The sequence below is a fragment of the Pholcus phalangioides genome, unplaced genomic scaffold (assembly GCF_987345545.1).
Source record: "Pholcus phalangioides strain wild (caught in Gottingen) unplaced genomic scaffold, Ppha-v1.0 ptg000013l_1, whole genome shotgun sequence".
Lineage (NCBI taxonomy): Eukaryota > Metazoa > Arthropoda > Arachnida > Araneae > Pholcidae > Pholcus > Pholcus phalangioides.
Genome location: NW_028301606.1, coordinates 34,049,511 through 34,072,982, shown reverse-complemented (window position 1 = coordinate 34,072,982; position 23,472 = coordinate 34,049,511). Strand labels below are relative to the sequence as shown.

At 37.0% G+C, this 23,472-nt stretch overlaps 1 protein-coding gene across 1 annotated transcript in view; it reads left to right on the top strand.

The window, feature by feature from the left end:
• The window catches only part of LOC149078983 (cell adhesion molecule Dscam1-like), a 123,188-nt gene extending 100,665 nt beyond the window's left edge, over positions 1 to 22,523 (top strand). The window contains exons 23-27 of the mRNA XM_089241231.1: positions 7,069 to 7,236; positions 7,472 to 7,579; positions 14,727 to 14,776; positions 14,908 to 14,983; positions 22,273 to 22,523. Coding sequence (XP_089097357.1) covers positions 7,069 to 7,236; positions 7,472 to 7,579; positions 14,727 to 14,776; positions 14,908 to 14,983; positions 22,273 to 22,370 — 500 coding nt within the window. The 3' untranslated portion in view covers positions 22,371 to 22,523. The remainder of the gene's footprint in view (positions 1 to 7,068; positions 7,237 to 7,471; positions 7,580 to 14,726; positions 14,777 to 14,907; positions 14,984 to 22,272) is intronic.
• The last annotated feature ends 949 nt before the right edge of the window (positions 22,524 to 23,472 follow it).

Here is a 23,472-nt window from a genome sequence, read left to right as displayed (position 1 = left end):
GCAAACTTCTACTCGGTACCCCAAGTTGTTGATTTTCCATGACTTTTTTTAAAATCCGTTACATTTATGGGACACGTTGTATAGATCGTCTACTGAATCGCCACTCCTCATAAACACTTCTGATACTACTAAGATTTTATTTCTTTTTTTTCGGACCGAAATTCACTGAGAAATCTTTTTTTATTTTGTTTTGGATGTTATGAATATTTGGAAAGAAAAGCCATTTGGTCATTTTTTTCGCACCATCACCGTCATTTTCTGCACATGAAAGCTAATTAGACCGGGATCTACACTTTATTGCCGATTCCGAATGACAGGCTTTTCTTATACTCACCGAGAGGTTGATGCGCTAACCCCTTAGTACGAGACTCCTCCTGTAACAATAATTTCCTGTGACCATGTCGCCGTTTCCTGTTGCACCATGCAGTCATTTGCCTTCACCGGGAATCGAACCCGGGACACAACGGGCAAGTGTGCAAGGTGATCCGGGTTCGATTTCCTCAGAATACAAATCACTATTATTTCTATAGATTCGTTTCAGCATAATACCCGAAAAAAAAGAAACCGCTTGTGTCTCACTACTTGACCGTACATGCACCTCGTATACATCCCTCCGCCGAATTGCTTAAGGATCTGCACACCATTTAATGTGTGCTGTGAGCATATGTCTATTCCTACCGTAATTATGTTGAATCAGAATTATGTTTGCATCATGAACAAGCAAGTGCTGTCATCTGACTTCCATATTTTGAAGTAAAGATGAAATGTTAAATTTTGTTATATGTTGTGTAAGCAAAACCTAAGAAATATAGCTTTAGCTGGTCACCACTGTTAAGCCAACGGGGTTTGAAACTGTATCCTCATGATGAGAATCCAGCTCAATGCCCACATGGCCGCACAGTGGCTACCATAAGCACTAGAGTGGTACGTTCCTATTTCCTCAATATATAGTTTCTGGAATTTGGAGGTAGATAGCTGGTCTTTTTCAAGAGATGATAATTCACAGAAAATAATTGACACGTCTTTAAGGGAAGTGCTTTTACTGGTTTACGCGTTTCGGCTCTGCAATGGACAACCGTCATCAAAATCTCGTGGTCAGCAACCATACACAAGTAGTAAAACCATTGTGGGAGGGGGGTTCATGTTTACTTTTGGTCGTCTGGAGAGTTCACCTTTTTATTTGCTGAGTCTGAATGATCTTTGAATGCTGAGTGATCTTCTCTATTTTATTCCATGCAAGAACTGGTCCGAGACCGCTGATTAAATAATCAGATCACCAAGAAAAAAAATTTTGGTGGTCCACTGGACCAGTAGCGGGTAACTTCACCCTCCGTTACAGCGGTGATGCATTGATCACGAAAAAATACTGATACGCTGCCGTTCCATATTGTCTCAGCCGTTTAAATGTCGAATGAAAAATGTTTATTGCTGTAAAAAGTATTTAGAAAACAGTAGAGAGAGCTAGAAAACACACACGCAGTTATGCTCTCCTAGTTGTCATGGTGTAAATATTTCTATATTTTAAGCGGAATAAATTTAATATGATGAAATAATCTGTTGTGTCAAAAAGGCGTGTACAATGTCTAAGACACACACACATCAAACGACAGAAACAGCTTTCTCTGCCGTACTTCAAGCATTTATGAACGAAACTGATTTGATATGCTGTATTACAATGCACGTGTAACAAGTGCTGCCTCGATCCTTTATCATCCATTCGATGAATCAATATTTTTCCGACATTTACATGCTATTCTAATCATTTATGATCGCACAAATTAAATAACTTCTTCTTTTCAATTCAGTCCAGATGTTTGAAATGAATCCTGCGTCAAAAGTGAAGTTCTCAATTGATGCATTTCAGATCGTATTTCTATAATGAAACATGATTTTTCCGATATTTGCGTGTCTCGGTGTACGCAGCGGAAGGAGTGCGGGGCGGGGGACCTTTGAGTCAAGATTGTGTTTTTATGAAACAAATATGGTTTTTTTTCAGAATATTTTCTGAAGATGTTATTCAAAAAGGAAATCTTCTCTTCAAATCCCCCCACTTGTTTTTTCGATAAATCCACGGGATCGACTGTGGTGGTTTTCAACTGCCCTTGCGGGGAATAGAACCCCCACGCCCTCTTACTTGTCGGGTGACTAACAAGTACAGACCACTAAAGTACAAAACGAATATCTCAATCTACTTCGATCTCGTGTGCACTAAACGGGACCGTACATGGACGGTCGGACCTAGTTGAGGAAAAAGTTCACAATTGCTGACATTGCCACTAGATGGCGACTTATCCGAGCATGATGTCACTCTCTTCTTATCCATACGAAGACTTTTAACAACTGGCTGATACGAAAATATATTTAGGAAAGAGAGAAAATTCAATTGCCCTTGCGGGGAATCGAACCCACGTGCGCAAATTTGCCGTCTCACCTGGCAAGTGAGAGGTGTGGGTTCGATTATGTAACAAAATGTTATTTTCTTTTCCCATTTTTTTCCTTCAAATACTATCATTTTATGTCATATTTTATGCCAATGTAATATTCTGCTATTCCAAGGTGAAGAAAAATAAGCTCAGCGCTCTGTATAACGTTTAATGGTCACGACCAATAATGTCTGTAAACAAATACCAGCATAATAACTGGATATTTACCCTATAAACTGCAATGACGAAATATCTGGTCTTCATCAAAGCCCAGATATTTTATACAGTTGATTTCCCAATAGAAAATTTTTCCCTATACCCCTTAGTTTGCACCTGCTGAAAATTGGAAAAAAGCATGCTCTATTAAAAAAAGATCTGGTATTTTCAAGGACGTTTTGGCGATTTTTCTTATTGCCGCTTAAAGAATTAAGCACTTCTCGCCCGCAAGGGAGAGTGATATTCGCTGTCCACTCCATAAGTTCCGTCTTTGTGTGTGTGTAAAAGTCTCGAACGAACGAGAACCCGAACTAATAACTTATGCTGATCTGGGCCATTGAAAGTCTATAGCAGTTTGAAAAGTATGAGCATTTGAAATTCGTGTCATTTGCTACGATTTTCTAATGTTCGTAAGGGGCCGTTGTACCGTTATTCCCTCATGCGGTCCTAATTCAAGTACACCTCAAGACAGGTTCGTAAAAGGTTAATTTGAAAATCTGACGTAGAAATTTTATTTTTCCTTAAGGAAATTCTTCATATTATACCCTTTTTTTTCATATTTCCCTCATAGCATCTTTCTTTATTCAGTCTACATTAAAATATTTTTCATTTCTGTTGGTTGATGAAAACGGAATTTTGTTGTTTCCTATAGAATAGCGGTTCGCATTCTTTTCAGGCTAGATATGCGGTATTCGTGCTTCATGAGGGGAAAGAAATTGTCATATATATACGGGATGATTATAAAAAAACTATCCCGACATATGGGCCCCTAACTATCATACCATTCACAGAAACTGAATGAAATTTTGGCATAAGGTATTTTGAGGTATGCGCTCAAGAATGATATGGAAAACAACAGTGTCACTCTAACAGTTACGGTTACAGTGAGTAAATTTCGGAAATATCAAATGGCAACACCAAGTTTTTTGTATTGGAATGCGATCTCCATACTGAAAAACACTAAATAGCGTTGGAATGGCACCTGTAGCACTAAAATCCCCGGAGCTAGGCAAGGAAAAAGTAAAAAGGACTTTGCCGTGCACCAGAGCATTAATGTTCGTTTCATTCGTCACACCGTTTCTTCGGCTGAGATCCCAGCCTGATTAGTCCTCCACAAAGTCATGTGGAAAATTTGTGAAACACAATAAAATGCTTTATTTTATGCTGCTTCTCTGTCCTTATTGGTTGTCCTCACTTTTAGCCTATCTACCGCCGGTGATGTTCATGCTCCAGTTGCCGTTCGAACGCTATTTAGGGGTTTTCACAATGGAGATCCCATTCCAATACAAAAAAAATTGGCGTTGCCATTTGATATTTTCGAAATTTTCTCACTGTAACCGTAACTGTTAGAGTGACACTGTAGTTTTCCATATCATTCTTGAGCGCATACATCAAAGTACCTTATGCCAAAATTTCATTCAGTTTCTGTGAATGGTATGATAGTTAGGGGCCCATATGTCGGGATAGTTTTTTTATAATCACCCTGTATATAGAGTGATCATATGACTCTCATTTTACGGTATGTTCCCGTAATTTTGGAAGTCTGGCTATTTTATAAGAGTCCCGTGTTTTGCGCATTGCGATGCTTTTCGTTCTTGCATAGAATTAGTTTTGTTTTTTTCAATGTACAATCTTTTTTATTTTTTCCCTCGCTAACCTTTCTAATATTGGCAGGCAAAGAAAACATTAATTTGTATTGCATTTTCCCACATTTTCAACGAAGCTTGGATTTTTTAATGCTTGAATTTGCGAAAAATATGTTTTTTATTAAGTGAGTTCTAATCAAGTGCAGTAATCTATTTCCCACCGATGACGATTTTTCAACAATTTTAGGGACAGTTGTCAACTTGAATTAACTTTGACAATATTTTTCTCCCAAAATTGGAAACTTTACTTACATTTAACAGGTTTTTTTTTTTTAACGATAGTTGTTGATGGATCCCGATTTTTCGTATTTTATAAAGGCGATATGGTCAAGTTTTATTACTGATACTATTTAGCTGGAGCACGTCTCGTTTCCGGGTGGAATCTCGTGGCGGGTTGCATTTGACCTGCGGGACAGAGATTATGCTTTCCTACTATAGATGATCCAGTGATACCATCACCATCTTAAAAAAAAAAAACGTAATTACTTCAAACCCCCCCCCCCCCAGAAAAAAAATGTTATGTATGCGACAATAAAAAGGTGTGCACAAAATTTTCTCATACTTCAATAATGATGAAATAATCTTTTTCATTCAAGAGTATGGATTTGAATTATTATCTTTGTTCTGTGATAAGATGTAGTAAGAATAGTGATTCAGAGTAAGACGCTCTGAACTAGTCTTCTGTCTCGAACATTATGCCTCAGAGCTAATGATAAATTCACTCTATTTTACGTACACATTTCTATTAATTCTTAATTTTACGAATTCGTTTTTCTTCCGCTACTTTTAATTTCGTTTGTTTTGTTCTTCCAGCCACCTCCGAATATTTGTTGTAATCAAAATTAAACTTGAATTCACACATTCGGACGTTCTGTGCGTCTTAAGAGGAAATGGAGGAAGAGAGGAGATGTGTAGAGTTTTCACAATTATTATTATTAATTTATTTTTATTTTTATTATCATCACCAACATACACGTGTTTGGCGAACAACGTGCCATAAAGGAGGTTTCGATTGTTGGTAGGGGTGACGGGATGACATGAATTGAAGATGCGTTGACAACGTAATTAACTCTTTGTGCATTATGATTGGATAAACTGGTGGTATCACACACAGAAATGGTATGATACACTAGGTTATTGATTATAGGCTATTTCTAAGTCGAGAGTCGATTGAACTCTATTTCAACCAACTGCTATTCGCCTACTTTCCTCTTCACAATGCCAACAAAACGGAAAAGGTAGTGCTTGACAGAAGATGAAAAATAAATATATATATTTTGATAGAAATTAATGTCCGAATTCTCTCTTCCAAAGACAGAAATTGCCGTAAAGTATGGGGTTGAAAAAATGACATTAAAAATGTCCTATCAAAGATCAGAAAAATATTGATTCTACGGCAAGTGGTTCCAGCGGCTTTCAATCATCATGAAAACATTTCGCAGAAGCGAGATTTCTCTGGAATGTTATTCCTACGCATCAATTCTATGGTATCTTATAATTTACCAAAATGTTGAGGTGAACAAACAAAAATAAGTTATTTTTATGGAAATCTTCAATAATAGCAAATAACTCATTTTTTATTTCCTGCACTTTTCTTCATCGTCTTTAAATCTTTCGAACTCCCCATTTTACGAACTGATTATCAATTCCATACGGATTCGTAAAAACAATCGTCGACTGTATACATATAACTTTCCTTTCCTTTATTGGAAAATGGGAACCTCAACATTAGGAAAAGCCCAATCGCACCAACTCATTTACGAACTCCAATGACTGCCTCTTCGTTGGAAGAGGCTATTTGCAACCGTTATGAAACCTGTCGGTTTTAGGGTCTTACGAATATCCATCTAAATGCTTCTGTATGGCGAATTCGTAAGCTATTTGGGGCATTTATGCTGCCCTTGTCGCAGCTCATCCCCCTCCCTGCTCCTACTTCCACGATGTTCATCTAATAGATGCAAGCACTTCGGCCTTATGCTCTGATTAAACCGTGGTCAAATCCACATTTCACTTGGTCAGCAGAGATTAGCACCGCCGTGGGAGTAATTCATAGAAAGTTAATTAGAATTAATGCGCTCATGAATAAACAAGGGTTGTTCCCTCAGTATTAATCACTGAGGAATTCTGACTTACAAGGGCGTTCGCTAAATGTTTCCCTTGCGCTATCACAATCGGTACTTGTCGAGGTTCGGAAAATGAAGGGAAATATGCCGTTATCTTTGGATAACCGAATATACGATGTGGTAACTAATTGCTTCTTCTTCCACCCGAGGGAGCGAGATCGAAGTTGCGACGCTGTTTGCTGTTCGGCATACCCCGAGCCGAAAACAATGAAAACGGACAACGGCACTGAACATTCCACAGAATAAGCATTCATTAGAAATATGCAGTAGATAATGAGTTGTGTTCTTATCATACTGAGATACGATGTGAATGAGTTGAACTAACAGCTCACTATTTTATAAAACTAATTGCAGATGAACATTTTCAACCTTGATACAAAATTTTGGTCGAAAGTTTATTGTGAAATATTTTTAAATATGATTCTTTGCATTCGTATCTATTATGAAATAAATTATTCCGATTTCGTAAAACTGTAAATTGGAGAAAATATCGAATGGAAATAGGAATAATCTTGTGCTATATCCTCAACAAAGTATTGAATTTTGAATGAAATCAAATGAGTTTTATAATGAAATGAGATAAGACCATCTATTACGTGAAGTGTTGTTTCCTTGAAATACAGGATGTATAATGAGAATATTTGCTTTTTGATTGTGCAGGACCAACATCATATCCATCTTTTGGAAAGAGAGAGACGGACTTGCCATTCTACAGGAACGTAGCTTTGATCATCCCAGTTGTTGTTTCCTCTCTGGTGCTCATAATAGTCGTGTTCACTGTCGTTGTATGTCTGAGAAAACACTCCCATGACAGACGACGTAGACTTGGTAAGGAACTCGCGCTTTAATTATAAAAATCAGTTGCGTTTACAATTACCGCCAGATGCATGGTTTATGAAACGTAACAGCTCTTTATTAAATGTCTGGATTTGCATCATCCGAGGCACAAGTGTGCATGTAACAAAATAAAATTACTTCCTTTAATGAATGTGAGAACGATTTGAATCATACTTTTATTAACAAATTTTATTTGCATTTATTCATAAACTTTTCCCCCCACTAGACTGTGATAGCCGCAAGTCTTGTAGTGACTCTCTCATGATGAGCGACATTGGAAAACAGATAAATAAAAAACCAACAGCAATCAGTTCTCATTATGTGAACCCTTCTGGTAAGTACAAATACATTGAAAAAAATATTGAGCTAGTTTTGTTTGATCTCTGGGTCGTTCATGAAATGTAAGATTCAAAAATAAATTTAGATAATAGAAAATTAATAATTAGAGAATAAAATAATTAGAAAAAATTCTAAACCCCCTCCCCTACGACACGCGGGAACACAATTTAAAATGAAAAAACCCATAGCGACTAATGAGAAGAAAACAACGCCTGGCAGGGTGAATAAGCATGACTACAAGATACATCATTGGTTTGTCAGCTGTGGAAAAGGTCTTGTACGGATTTTCTAATTCGGTATCCACTAAGGGGCCGCTTTTTAACGGAGCTTACTTGCATTTTTATCTTTTACTGAAATCAAAGATAGAGATTGTTTTCTTAATTTATAAATTACTATATGACGATATTATGACTATAATTGCACACATACGCATTTATTTGTCAAACTAAAAGGTTTTTTCTCTGTTTTACGTGAATTAAATTTTTATAAATTTTGATTCGCTGCAGTGCTTTAATGACAGATGACAACTTTGCTTACTTTTGGTAGGTTTTTGGTGACAATTGGCGATGTCCGTATTGTAGCTTGGGGATCCCGATTTACCGTATTCACACACAAATCGAAGGACCTTGGTCAGTCCGGTGTACATCATGTTGTATTAGATGATACTGTACTTTGACGCCTTTCGAAGGCAGGGAGAAACGCATTTAGGGGAGGGCGCATTTTTTGTGTAGTACTTGCACTAGAGCTTCTCGGTATATAATTACAACAGAACATAGCATGACATAATTTATTTCTCCCCAGTCATTAATATAAAATTTTACAAGTTATATAGTTAACAATTAAATTAAAAATCTTACAAAATATTCAAAATAAAATTAGAAAAATAATTATATTTTAATATAGACACCGCAGTTATTTGTAATGTGATAGAGAAAGCTGGGACAGTGAAGAGAGCAGTAGAGCTTAATGCTAGTAAAATGCTCTCGAACCTATGATTGCATTTTTGTGGACTTTATGATGTATATATATATATTTTTTAGTGCTTTTGATCTGAAAAAAAAAGATAAAAAGAACGAAGTATATCCACCCAACAGGAGTTATTTATTAGATAAATTAAAGAGTGAAAGATGTGTGACAACCGAAAGGTGATAAAAATAAAGTTTTAAGCTACTGATTTTTTTTCTGTTCATTCAATGACAAATTGCTAATAAAATAGAATGGAGAGAAAAAAATTAATAAAAGTAAAAGATAATGAAATATACGATTGGGGTATTGGCTATGTCTGCTCAACGAAAAATTAGTTTCTGTTTTCATTTAAATTTATCAGTTGTTTTATTGACTTATAATTATACATTTGATATGTGTATTCGTTTGGTTTTAGAAATATAGATTTGTCTAACAAATGCTTTATTTAATTATTATTTTCATTCTTTTCTTATTACAACATTTTTATTGCAGTACCTTACTAACTACAGTTAGTGGGGAGGGGGGGGGGAGAAGTCGATTTAAGGGTAAAAAATATTAAAGAGTTTTATTATTATCATTTAAAAAAAAGAAAAAAAAGAAACGTGGAATTTTTGGAGTTTCAGTAAAACGTTTTTAACTGATTGTATTATTTGTTCAGGCACCAAGAGCGAGTCAGCGAAAAGAATATTTTCGAAGAATTGACTGTTCACTTCAGAGGGCGGGTTAAATTCGGGGAAACGATAAAAGGTATGGATTAACTAGGGGTAGTATAAAAAAAATATCACAAACGGGAGACCCATGCTGTTTAGAAAATCCGGTATTATCACTTAAACAGTATGGTTATGGACAACCAGTGTTATATGATAGAAGAAAATGAAAAGAATGAAGTAATTAGGTAAAGATAGGATCTCCAGAAGTAGTTATTTTGCGAGGAAGGGGGGGATTGAGGGGAAAGGAAAAGAAAACCTCTTTTCAGTGACAACAAACATGTTTTTCTACGCGTACAGACGTGCAAGAACGCTCTATTCATTTCAAGGGATTTCCATCGAAAGATGATTAATACAGTCATTTTGAACAATGCTAAGGACTTATTTGTAACTCACACTCACAGAGAATTCGAAATATGAATATATACCGCGGAAGAATACGTTTTTCCCCTTAAAATTTGTTCTCGCTGTAGGGGACCGGGATACGGTTTCTGGTAGGGTATCTTGTTGGCTATCCACACACACACACACACACACACACACACATGTGCAGGGATAGGGAAACAGGAAATATGGGTTGGAGTTTTCATGTAGTGATTCATACATTGTAATGGCTAATCGATATTTTACCGAGCCGTCCAACGCAACAGAAGAATTCGTCAGTTTTCAAAACGGAGCCGTGTGCTCATTAAATGAGGAAAAGATCCTCAATAATTTCTTTTGAGCAGTTATCGAGGGGTTGCAGTGTTGTTTGATTTCCATGAATTCGCATCGCAAGGACGCGGGACGCGGTTCGGACCCCACTGTCACCATAGCTGCAATCAGCTGAAGTTGGTTTGCTGCGATTCCCAACTTCAAGGCGCAAATGCGGGCCAATCTTCCTGTAGAAAAGTCTCGAGGCAGAGAATAATCGGCCTACAACTATACAATTATTCAATCATCACATTTCAGTCATAGTTAAAAAAATTGATGGCAGATGGCGACATTATACATATCATGTAAGCCAGATGGCAGCATGAACACGAAACAAGTGCAACTCGACAACATAAATACGTTAGGACCAAGCATAAGCTCAGAACACACATTCCGGCATGTGCCGATTCGGTAGAAGTTCCGCAGAGGAATATGGAAGAGGTGCATGCGTGGTTTAAAAGATTCCCAGATGACCATACTTCCACCATAATGCATTCACCATAGTTGGAGAAATGTTGTGGTATATAATTCGTATTGATGACGCTCCTTTGCCTCAAAAATATCTCTTCGCATAATTACATTTATTTGACACGAATAGCAATATGAAGTTTCGTGTGATTGCTTCAGTCAACTTCACACAGACACAAAAATAGTTAGTGTTACCCAATGAAAGGAAAAAAAAAATGTCACTGCCGCGTAAACTCGTCGTCATTCACGAACGAGCAATAAATCCATTCTACAAACAAAAACGGTTTTTACGCGATAACGAAGTCACTACACCAGAGTAAAAATCAGTTATTAGCCTTTTAACTCAACACGACCCTCAAAATAAGCTAATGGAAAAATCGCATGTATCATTTTAAACATTAATGATTTAAATGAAACTGACAAAAGAATGAAAAAAAAATTAAATTAATGAATAAAGCTACTCCCGCGTTTCCCGAATTCCACCCTTTTAATACCCAACGTTTCCTGAGCCCTTTTTTTTCCTATTATTATTATTATTCATCCAAGCTCACAAAGTAATTTATATCTCCATGTAGACAGCTGCTTACGAAGCGTTCTCCGTACATGCTTCTGGCCGAAATTAAATTGCGAACATATCATTAATCACTCCTTTTACTGAAAGAAACGGATATCAAGCATTATTCTTCAAAGAGAAGACATGGTTAAAACGCATTCCCCTTCTTTTTTTGTTAATAGTTTATTTTTTCCACCATCTTTGTTTCTTTATACTGAATATAATGTAATCCGGAAGGATGGAGGTTTTTTTTTGTTCAGTTTCTAACTTGCGTAATAGGGCAATGAAAGGGAAGAGGTTCTTTTCAACTTGGATTTAAATATCGCAGGTATTGTTATTAGAATGAATGGAGGTTGACCTAATTACGTTAGCTATAGAAATTTTAAGTGAAAAATATATATGTTACTGCCAAAGTATGAAGTGCGTCCAATTCACAATTCACGAAGCAGCGGGCAACTTCGTGAATTGGCCAAGAGTTTCTCAATTCCGAAGTCCGATTTTTTTCTTTTTTGAAGTCCGAATTTCAGACATGATTCAGACTTTTGCCGGCCATTTCGTTAAGTGGCCGGAGATCCCTGGGCAAAGTTTGATGTGCTGATGTAAGACCGTCCCGGCAGGAGCAAAATCTTTATTATTTTTTATCGCCGACGTGTGATACATGTCTATATGTAGCAGCTGAATTAGAAAAGCTCCGTATGACGAGAAGAAAAAATGTGAAATTTGATTGAAAAAAACTATAAAAATAATTATATAAATACAGTTTTTTTCCGCCAAATTTTGGAGAAAAAATTATTACCGCATGGTGACTGCCGTTTGATGAGTTGACATGACTTACGGGAACATAATTATCACGAAAAATTACGCCAGGTTGACGATGATCCCGAATCATGTCTTATGTTATCAGAGGATATCCATAGGCTATCCATCCGAAGTTGCCAGGGATCACCGGCCACTTCGTGAACTGGCTGTGTCAATATTCAACGAAACTGGCCAATTCGCGAAGTGACCGGCCGCGTCGTGAATTGTCCAATTTCGGGCTTTGGCATATATATAATAAAATATATATTTAGCAACATATATATATATAAATAAAAATACATATTTTAAAATTTTCTTTTGTATATTCTGTGGAATTGTGCGTGTATTTAAGTGCGTTGGATAATTGTACTTTCTGTTTTCTTTATTGGTATGGCGTTGATGCAATTTGATGTTATTTCTGATAAGTACGTGATGAATGCTATTTATATTTTAGTTTCTTCCTCTTTTCGTTACATACGGAAATTCATATATATATAATAATAATAATATATATATTTATTTATTTATTTTTCATTTTTTGAAAGGACTTGTTTTTGTTTGCATATTTCCACAATATCTAATTACGTTCAAGCAGAGTCGCAAACCCCAGATATGTAATGTAAAATAAATTTTTGGCAATGAGAAATATTGACACTACTAGCTATAATACCCGGCGCTGCCCGGGTTTTCTTCAATGATGCTTTTTTGGATAACGTGATATCTCCCATCTCCCTCTCTTTTTCTTGAGGGACATACAAACGGTGTCCAAGTTAACCAATATGGCGACCTGCGCGATTCATGAAATAAACAAATCTAGATTTACACAGAAACGTAGAAATGAATATAATTTTTTTTTTTTTTTTAAGGGGCGCTAGGTATTTCGATCGCCCCCCCTTGAACTTCAAGTTATCCATTTGCCTGTTCCAGCTTCCAAAAATCAAAAATCCTTAGTTAAAGCTGTGGAATTTTTTCGATGCACTTTTCACGGGCTCATAACTAATTTTAAAATATCCTAACCCACATGAATTTATGCAAATAAATATCAAAATAGACAATATGGAGACATTAATTTTCATACTTGAGAAGACATAAATGAAATCAATGATATTGCTCGAATATCCAACTCAAAAGTATAGGTTTGGCATATTTACTTCATATTTAATCTCCTGGTCTTCGTATATCTCTAAGCGAACCTAATATTTTAAAAATCGAGAATTCAATACAATTTTTAAAATTATTGATGGGGCGGAAAATCCCACTAATTTCCGCATTTCTACAGTAAAATCGACAATTTTAGCACTGATTTCTATGAGGATCACCGTTTTCCTGACTCTCAAAGCGATGCTGATGATGATTACGACGTCTATTCAAAAAGCCTCCTTACTGAGAGTATATTGAAAATGTGGCAAACCATTATAAAGGCATAAACTATTATACATATACTAACAGGATTAAAGAAGTGACAAACCGTTGTAAAGGCATATACACTCCTGAAACGCATTGCTAGGGAACCACGGTAACCAAAGTAAACGTTCGGAAAGTGATTGTTGAGGCCCAAAAACCATTGTTGCCGGACAGTTTTTTGCCCATTTGGGGCATTTGCCCTGGTCTGACGAAATTTTAAAGTAGCCTATCGTAAGTCGGGTCCCATTTGGTATATATGCAAAATGTGACCACGATCAATCTAAAATTGTAGATTTGTATAGAGAACATACACACACACACACACACACACACACACACAGAAAATCAATTTTATATATATAGAAGATATCGGTGGTTAACTGTATATTAATTATTTTTTTGTGAAATACAATATAAAAAATGGAATTCTATTAATAAAAATATCTTAACCTCTTGACACCTAATCCAGAACTAACCGTTAAAAAAAAAAAGCAGAAAAATACCTTTTTTGAATGATTTGTGGTTATTGTATGTCAAAATGTATGTTGTTGTGTGTGTTGTGTCCTTTAAAAAGAAAAACAAAATAATCAATTTGATTCTTGGCGATATTTTTAATAGGACCATTTGAGTCAAGTGCACATATGTATCTCAGGTTTTGAAAAATAATCATTAAAAACTGTAGGAAAACGCGACATGATCGAGGTAATATACCTTTTCTAGTTTTATGCTGAAGCAAACAAGGAAGTATAAGTAAACTGACCTCCCATGGGAAATGAATCCAGGTCTTCTAGTAAACCGTGCAACTTCGCTACCATATACACCACTGGAGATACGACTCTGCCCTCCATTGGTGTATATGGTAGTGCACTTGCCCGGTTTGCAAAAGGGCCCATGTTCGAGTCCCGGCGAAGACGAGATGGGTTGTCTTTCCTAGATAACCTGGGGATAGAATAAAGAAAAGGTCTATTTCCTTGATGTATTGGGCTGAGAATAGTCGTGACATAATCGTTTAGTAAAAAATATTACGTCTGCAGAAATTCGTTTTTGGGGTACAAAACAACAGACATTTACGCGAATATCAAATCTATACTCTGAAATAATGCAATGTCTATGTATCTTGTTTCTCCAAAGAAGAGTAGGGGAACATAACGATAAATAATTGAAGATAAACTTTGGAATACTAAAAAAAGTATATATATATATATTCACCGTATTTCTTGGAGCAAGCGCAGCCACCATTTTGTTTTCAAAAATATTATTTAAAAGTTTCTTTTCCACGAAGAATACAATGTTGAAAGAAATCGATCATGATATTCCCGTATGTAGGATTAACATCATCATATGAGTTTCAGATTGAATTGAATTAAATTTCAATTATTCAGAGAGGAACTTCTGAAAATTTCTAACATACAGTCACATTGTTTTTTCTACAGAGAGAAATACGATATTACTCATTCCAACATTTTTCAATCAGTTCTTATTATTATACCTTTGATGTCAATGGCTCAGTTTTTATGTTGATGAAATCTAACGAAAATGTGTTTTTTCTGCAGGCACTAAACCAGAATATGCTGAACCGTACTGTGCGAATAACTCCAGACAAGTAAGAATGATTTGCATTTCCATCTTCCGTATCTTTTTCAAACACGTTCTACTTTATCATGTATTTCCAATTATTTTGAATTCCGTCTTCCAGTACATATATGAGATCGATGTATATTTCTTTATTTTTAGAGCTCAGATGGTTTATTTGCAACCATAAAGCGCCACCCTGCTAGGCCGATGTACTCGTCTGCTTCATATAAGCAAGGTAAATGCGCCTGTTTTATCTGTTCGAGTGCCAATCAGACGCATTTTGTGTAAATTAATAAAATATTGTGTTTTATACTTAAAATATACACACTGTCCCAAAAGATTATAGAATCTCGCAAAAGTTGTTTTTCGGACGAATGCAAATAAATGCATAAATGTACAAAAAAATGTTGTAGATAGATAGAACCACTTTTACAACCTCGGACTGAAAAAATTATTGTAGGTTATTACATTATTTACAGACCAGATGCGATTGACTTTCAACGACTACTTTGAAAAAATATATACACTGCTGGCCACCCAAATTGCAACACCAAGAAAGACAAGAGATATCGCAACAATATTTAATTTGTAGATAACATGTTGACCAAGCATCAAATGATTAAATTTATAGACTTCTGTGAAGTGTGGTTCCTGCCAAAATCAGTAGCCAGAGTAGCCGCCATTGTTGGAGATCACCGCTGCCACACGCCTCGGCATTGATTCAAAGAGACTTTGGATGTGTTCTTGGGGTACAGCAGACCAAGCAGCTTCCACGCGTTGCCAAAGTTGATCTGGTGTGGCAGCTGGGGATGTAATCTGGGCCAATCGTTGAGCAACCATGGACCACATGTTTTCTATCGGTGAAAGATCCGGCGAGCGAGCTGGCCAGGGAAGCAATTCAATCTGGCGATTGACGAAGAACCTTTGGACAATGCGTGCCACGTGTGGTCGCGCATTATCCTGTTGAAATATAGCTGTGGGCAAGCCCTGAAGATAAGGAAGGACAACTGGCTCCAACACCTCGGAGATGTAGCGCTGGCTTTTTAAAGTACCGGCAATGCGTACTAGAGGAGTGCGAGAGTGATATCCAATACCGCCCCATACCATAATACCCGGTGCAGGACCAGTGTGGCGGTGCATAACGCAGCTGTTCAGCATCCTCTCTCCACGGTGTCTCCAGACTCGAATCCGACCATCGTGGTGTTGCAGACAGAAGCGTGACTCGTCAGTAAAGACAATTTCATTCCATTGTGCCGTCCACATCCTTCTTTCATCGCACCATTGGCGGCGGAGACGTCTGTGGTTCTGCGTCAAGGGTAGACGAAGCAATGGACGTCTTGCGGACAGACCACTCTGCTGTAAACGGCGTCGAATGGTACGCGCAGACACTGGATGATGCGGTACAGACTGAATGTGCTGTGCTATGGTTCGTCATGTGGCTGAGCGATCCGTCACTGCCATACGCACAATACGCCTGTCATCACGTGAAGTGGTGCACTGAGGTGTATGCGATCGAACACGTCGGTCCGTCGTACCCTCCTGCATCCAACGATCACATATCCGCATTACAGTTGTTTGGTTTCGTCCAACACGACTACCGATTTCCCTGAAAGATAATCCACAATCTCGGTAGGCCACTATCCTTCCTCTGTCGAACTCGGATACTTGATCAAAAGATGATCGCTGTTTTCTACGAGGCATAATTGATCGTTTTTTTGAAAAAACCACAAGAAAAACACAATTGCCGTACTTCAAATCGTCGAAATCTCCAAGCCTTAAATAGCGCTTTGAAGTGGCGCCACAGGCGCGCGTTATGTGCGTCTGCGCTGAAATTCTAATCATTTGCATATCTCACCTCCGCTAATGCATGTTGTAAATTTCATATTATTTGCATGCTTCCTTCAGGGTGTTGCATTTACGGTGGCCAGCAGTGTATATGTACAGTAAAACTTCGCTGAATAGTCACCCTAATAAGTCGTCACACCGATTTAGTCGTCATTTTTCTTCGGTCCTGGCTAGCTTTCATGGATAACAATGTTCATAAACCCTCGTTTGCTCGTCGCTAGTTTTGATTAACTCGTCATCATGGAAAAGTGTGAGAGAGAGAGAGAGAGAGGGACGGATGATTTCTATGGTCCCTTAACTAAGGAAAAAATCATGATAACAGCATTTTTATGTGTTCAACAGTGAACATAAAGTCTTATATACAAAAATGAGACAGCTCAAGAGGATTACGCTGAGGAAGTTTATTTGCGAAAAAAAATCTCTCGAAATTAAAGAACTGTTCAAGCTGGAACCGATTTCTGCATAGGATCCACTAATTTGGAGCTTCAAGTTTAAACAAGTATCTTTATTGAAAAAAAAACCAGAAATTTTTCCCAAGTTGAGAACTTTTAATGTCTGTTTTTTACCAGACCATGGCCTCAAGTCAAAATCGGGCCGTGTGTGATTGCCATATAGTAGTTGTATCATGTACTACTGATGAAGAATTCGACGCTACTGAAATTAAATGGTACAGTCGAATCCCGTTATAACGAACGCCAAGAGACCGGAGAAATCGTTTCGTTACAACGAAATTTCGTTATAAAGGAATTTCAGGTTACCTAGCATGTAAACTTATTTGGGGGATTAGAAAAGTGTTCGTTAAAATGCGATTTTCGCTATAACGGTATTCGACTGTATATGTATATATGTATGAAAATTAATGTGCAATAGAGAGAGAGAGAGAGAGAGAGAGAGAGAGAGAGTATAGAAAAGCTAAATATACTTTTATCACACTATAACAGTTGACCCGAATTAGTTAAATACTGAAAGCTCAAAAAAAGGTAGAATAATTGTATTTTTCCTCCATTTTTAATCTATAAATTTTGTTAGCATTGTAATTTAAATAAATGTGTTATAAAAAAAGCATTATCTCTCAATATCTAAATTTATATTATTTTAGAATTTCACAATATTGCACGTTGAAACTAACGGCATTTCGTTTAAGTCGTCACTTCGCTTAAGCCGTTATAATTTTTTGATACCATTAGTGACGACTTATGGAGGTGTGGAGTTTTTTTTTCACTCTGTATATACCAAAATAAAAAACAAGTAGCAGTGAAGGCTGTCCCAAAAGTTACATTTACAGAGCTAAACTTTGTAGAAGTTATGGGTCCGAATTATGCCATTCAGTTTCTATGGCATGTTTCAAGGCATTCACCGTGCTGAACTGCCGTCCATTGGAGTAGACTTTGAATCGTTAGGCTCCACAAATTTTCTATATGGGTGGGATCAGGATTAATCAGTGGACAGTCCGGTAGACACACATCCTTCATTCTGAAAATTTTTTTCGCCACGTTGGATATCTATGGGAGTATTATCATGCTCAAAATACCAGTTCTTAATGCCCTTGAATTTTAGCCAAAAACAAGAAAAAAGAAGTGGTTTGTGTATAGCGTATCTATGTATTTTTTTGCGCTTCCTGTCTCCTATCTAGGATTGCTGAATATGCGTTATGGGGAAAGCCGCCCATGCCATAACACAACCACCACACTGATGGCTGCTGATGTATTAGCGTAGCCGTTCCCTGAAATGGTGGCAATTCCTTGTATATGTATCGGAATTGTCTAATTTACATTTGCTTTCGTCATTGAAAATAATGATACATTTGTGTCCTTAAGCGACGTCATTTTTAAATATCGAAATAAGGTGTATTGTGTGTTTGAATGTGGTGCTTTGAGAGGGGTAGTTGGCAGAAAATTTTCTCCTATGAACCATAAAAATATTTGTTTCAATTATTTTTAAAACCGTATCTGGCGATATATTCAAACCAGAGACCACAAAAATTCCATAAACAAACATCAGCTGCGTAGGCACAAGTCTTTTTAATCAACCTGCCATCGTGTCGCTGCTGAAGTCCCGCTTGGAGAAAAGAACGGGGACCATGTTCTGTGGTCGCGGTGGTGTCATTGTGTTGTCATAGAATTCTTCCAGAACGTGATTCTGGATGGTAAGGCGTCTTACTGGCTATAACTTGACAAATCATGATTTTGCTATGAATTAAAGGATTTGAAAAATATTCAATAAGCTTACTTCGCTACTCTTTTTTGTTAATCTCCTCCGCAGAAAGCTACGTCGATTTTGCCGTCTTCCAAACTAAATTCCCTCCCACCTTTTTCCATCTTACTATATTTGTATCTTTTCACACCTTGCGTCACGATTACAAGTTTCAAATTTGCATATATTCAATAGTTTCCATAAACTTTTGAGACACCTGATTAAAAAAAGAAAATAACGATTATAAATACAATTTTTATTATTTTATGAAAAATGCTCTTTATATTATTTGAGAAAATTCTTTTCGTTTTCTGTGAAAAAAAAAATTGCATTTTATACACCACGTGCTGCAAAAAAGCTATACAGAACAATCAAGAGTCTTCGAAACTTTTGGGACAGTTATAACGTGCAAAACAAAGACGAAAAATCTTACGGAAATTGAAAATCTATCCGAAAGAAAATTCAGTTAAAATAAAATAAAAGTTTAAAAAATTTACCTTCCAGCAGTTTCCTTTTTTTTCAGATAAATTTAATATTTTTTTTTTCACAGTTATATTATTTAACTAAATCTCTCCCGACTTTAATCTTCAGAATGAATTTAAAGTATTTTAATTATTCAAAGAACTGTTCATTTCAAAAGAAAGATTTGTTTTATTTTGGCAGAATACTTTTTTTTCTCACATGCTAGTTATTTGAATGACTTCTTATATTTTTTTTTGAGCTAAAACTTCATTTATTTTCTTCAATACTCTTCTCTCAGTAAACGAAGCTCAAAGATTAACTTCTGGGTCGTATCAAGTTAATTCCCAATACTTTTATTTATTTATTTATTGTTATTTGCAATCCAAATTCCTTAAGCGGCAGTTTTCATTGGAACTTCTAAAATCTATGGATTCTATTTCGATCATATAGTGCTTCTTGCTTTCTTTCATAAAATGTCAGATTCACATGATTATATGAATTATTTATTGCATATGCTACGGTAGATGTGATAAATCCATTTATTAGGATTATTATGTCTAATAATCGGTTGTTATGCATAATTACGTAGCGTTTTGATAAGTTTGATGAATTTCCCTAAATGTATCACTTTTTTCACCGGCGATTATGCATAATGATGGTAAACATGGTGAATCGTACTATTTGATATACTGTTCATGGTAATTCATACATGTATTGGATTATTATATCAGGGTATGACCGTAAAATGTGTTATCATTATATCGGGGTCCTACTACATTCATCACACACATACTAGACTCATTTGGAATCTTTTTGCATATTTATCGAATTCATCAATTACACTAGTGTAATCGGGTTCAGCTTTTTCTGGTTTATTCAAATTACCTATAAATATAACCGAGTTTAGCTTTCTGGTATATTTAAGTTTATTGTATAGTATTTAATTAATTTCACTTTTCTTGCGCCGACTTGTTTCAAATTAGTTTGTTTATTAATAATGAGCTGTTCTTATATGGGTTTTGTACAGGAGTTCAAAAGGGTGCTTCAGTCAAATATTTTGGAAGAGTATAAGGAGGGCATAATGACCATCGAAGTACGACTTTGAAGAAAACTGCCATCCTTTCCATGAATCGGTGCGTTTCACGGGGCGTATCTTCAGGGTGTTGAGTTTTATTTTGGAAATAAACGTAGCCGTAAATCGCGAAGAGTCTGATGGGTGCACCTGCATGCAATTCCATATTTTTTGCAACTGGAATTGTTTGTGTCCTTTTAATTCGACGCCTGCTTGTGTGGGTCGGTCCTATCTCTTGTGTTTCGGTGCTTCTTTTACCTTTTCTGTGGGAACCTTCTCCAAGTTACACGAATTCCCTATGCAGTGCGCAATACTGGGTACCGTTTGCTAAAGGCAAATTGCATGTTACTGTCCGAGTCAGCGGTAGAGGCAAGAAGATACACCAATTGATCTTTTATTAGACAAGCGCCAATTTCGACGAGGATTGAGGATGGCTTGAGGGGTTTGAACTGGTCAGATTCTTGGATGAATTTTAGACAGGACGAGGATTGGTTAGCTGTAGGCGAAAAAGAAAGAAATGAACCAGTGAAGCACAAGGGTAATTTCTCGGGAAGAGGAATATTAAGTTAGAAGATGTAAAAGTTCGGAGACGTTTAGAATTGGATTGAGTAGAGAGGAGTTCGATTTTAAGTGGAATTTGTGTTCTGATGACAAGGGAGAATAGGTTCCCAAGGATTAGACATGGACGGAAACTTGAAGATCAAGGAAGTGGTAAGTCTGGAGTACCCGTACTCTCTTTAGTTCTCTCTCTTTCGCATATTTGAGAGTGTTGATACATCATAATGTGTAATATTATCAATGTTGTCGTAAACCCATAATATCGTTAATGTTGTCGTAAACTCATAATATCGTTAATGTTGTCGTAAACCCATAATATCGTTAATGTTGTCGTAAACTCATAATATCGTTAATGTTGTCGTAAACTTCTAGTGCCGTAAATTTGCATGCATGACATTATCGCCTTGTCTAACAAATGCAGGGACTCAAATAAATATTCATTTAGTTAAATTTGAGTTTTCGTTGATTGCTTCAGCATTTCACTCGGGTGCTATGAGGTAGAACCTGGGGTAACTACATGTTTGGGGAAAATTGCGAATAAACCAGGAAAATATGAACCCGATTGCACTAGTCCATATTTGCTCAACCCATGACCAGCGGATAAAATGTAGCTCGTGACCTCAAACCGGATTTTGTAGAAATGGGACATTTACAGATCACTTAAGTGGCCCGTGGCACAGTTCGACATCACTCAAGTGACCCGCGACATATTTGAGAATCACTGGAGTGCACCCGGCACATTTCCAGATCATTTATTTGATCCGTTGCACAACTACAGATCAGTTAAATGATCCGCAAAACAGATCCACATCACAAGGGACACTAAATGGCCTGCTGACATTTAGAAGTCATTCAAGTGACCCGCGGCATATTTGCAGATCACTTAAGTGACGCGTGACACAGTTTCAAAGCATTTAAGTGGCCCCGCGGAACATTTCCTGATCACTCAGATGGCCATGGCACATTTTCACGTAAATAGAGTGCCCAGTGTCACATACCCAGATCACTGCAGTGATACGCGTCACTGAAGTTAGTACTTAAGGCCAGCGACACATTCCTAGATCACTTAAGTCTTTTTATTGATCCGAGACACTTTTACAAATCACTTAAGTGGCCCGCACTCTCCTAAAAGTTGAACATCCTTGCACTAAAATATAATGCATAATCACATGTAAAGGCGATAAATTCCAAGTGTTTATCAAATTCATCAACGACACTTGGTTTTTTTGCATAATCATCGGTTATAGTGATAAATTTATTAAACCAATCAAGACGATTCAAAGTATGCCGCAATAACCGATTTATCACATTTATCGTAACGCATACCGTACATTATCAAGGCAAATCAGTATTATTCAGCTTACTTATTATAAGGTGTTCTTTCATTTTTCCAGAGACAGCATCTGCAGTCATACCAGGAGATCCAGGTCATCAGCTTCCTTCAGAAAAGTGGACGACGCAATCAAGTAGTGGACATATTCCGACACGATGACCATTGGAACATTTTCCGTTTTCTCTTCTGAGATAATCCCTGTTATACGAATTCAGTCGAAATGCAGAAAGTGATGTTTGTGTATATGACTCTGGGTGTGTCCGCGAATTTTAACTCCTAGAGTAATCCCTTCAAACATGATACAGTGTTTTATAAATTTCAAATAAATGAATTTTTTTAACTGGTTTTGTTTCTGTTTGCAAGAAACCAGTTGCATGCAAATCGCCCGAATGGAGTGGTGGTAAGATGCTGTCACGGTCCCGGATTTGAATCCGAGAGAGGATATGGATACGATATTTTTCATAACGAGCACCGACAGACAGCGCCTTCTTTTCCAACCCATCTCATTAATCTTAGTAAATTGCAATATAGCGATATGACAGAGTTGGTGTTTGGTGAAATAGTTATATGCAGAGAAGACATACAGAGAACATTCCGTTAAATTCCATTTTACACCGCGGTGCTATTTAAAAAAAAATTATATACATACCAAATTGTCATTTATAATTTAGTTTTGATTGTTTTGAGATAATAATTTCATGAATCGTTCTTATTACACTCATTGCCATAAAAATTTGCACACCAAAAAATAATCGTGGGATCGAAACGACAGTTGTCCTGAAGGTACATGTCGGACAGATATGCAAATGATTAGAAATGCAGCGTGATTGCGCATTGCGTAATGCCACTAGAGGGCGTTGAACTTCGTTCTCCTTGGAGTATAAAACAGGTAAGCAGAGCTTGCTGGAGTGTATTTAATCGTTTGCAAAGGAAATGCTGAGGTAGACATGCCGTTACGCCGCCGTCGAAGACCGTATGAGCAGTTGTCAGAGTTCGATAGGGGAAGAATCATCGGGATGATGGAAGCTGGGTGGTCAGCTCGGCGAGTAGCTCGTCAACTAGGCCGTTCTGATTTTACTGTGAGGAGGTGTTGGGACCAGTGGACAGAAGAGACGTCATTTACACGGCGACCAGGTTCAGGACGCCCTCGACAGACCAGTCGTCGAGAAGACCGTCACATCATCTGAAACGCACGCGTAGAGCCAACTGCCTCATTGGCCGCTATCCAGACACAGGCAGCAGCTTCACTACGGGCCCCTGT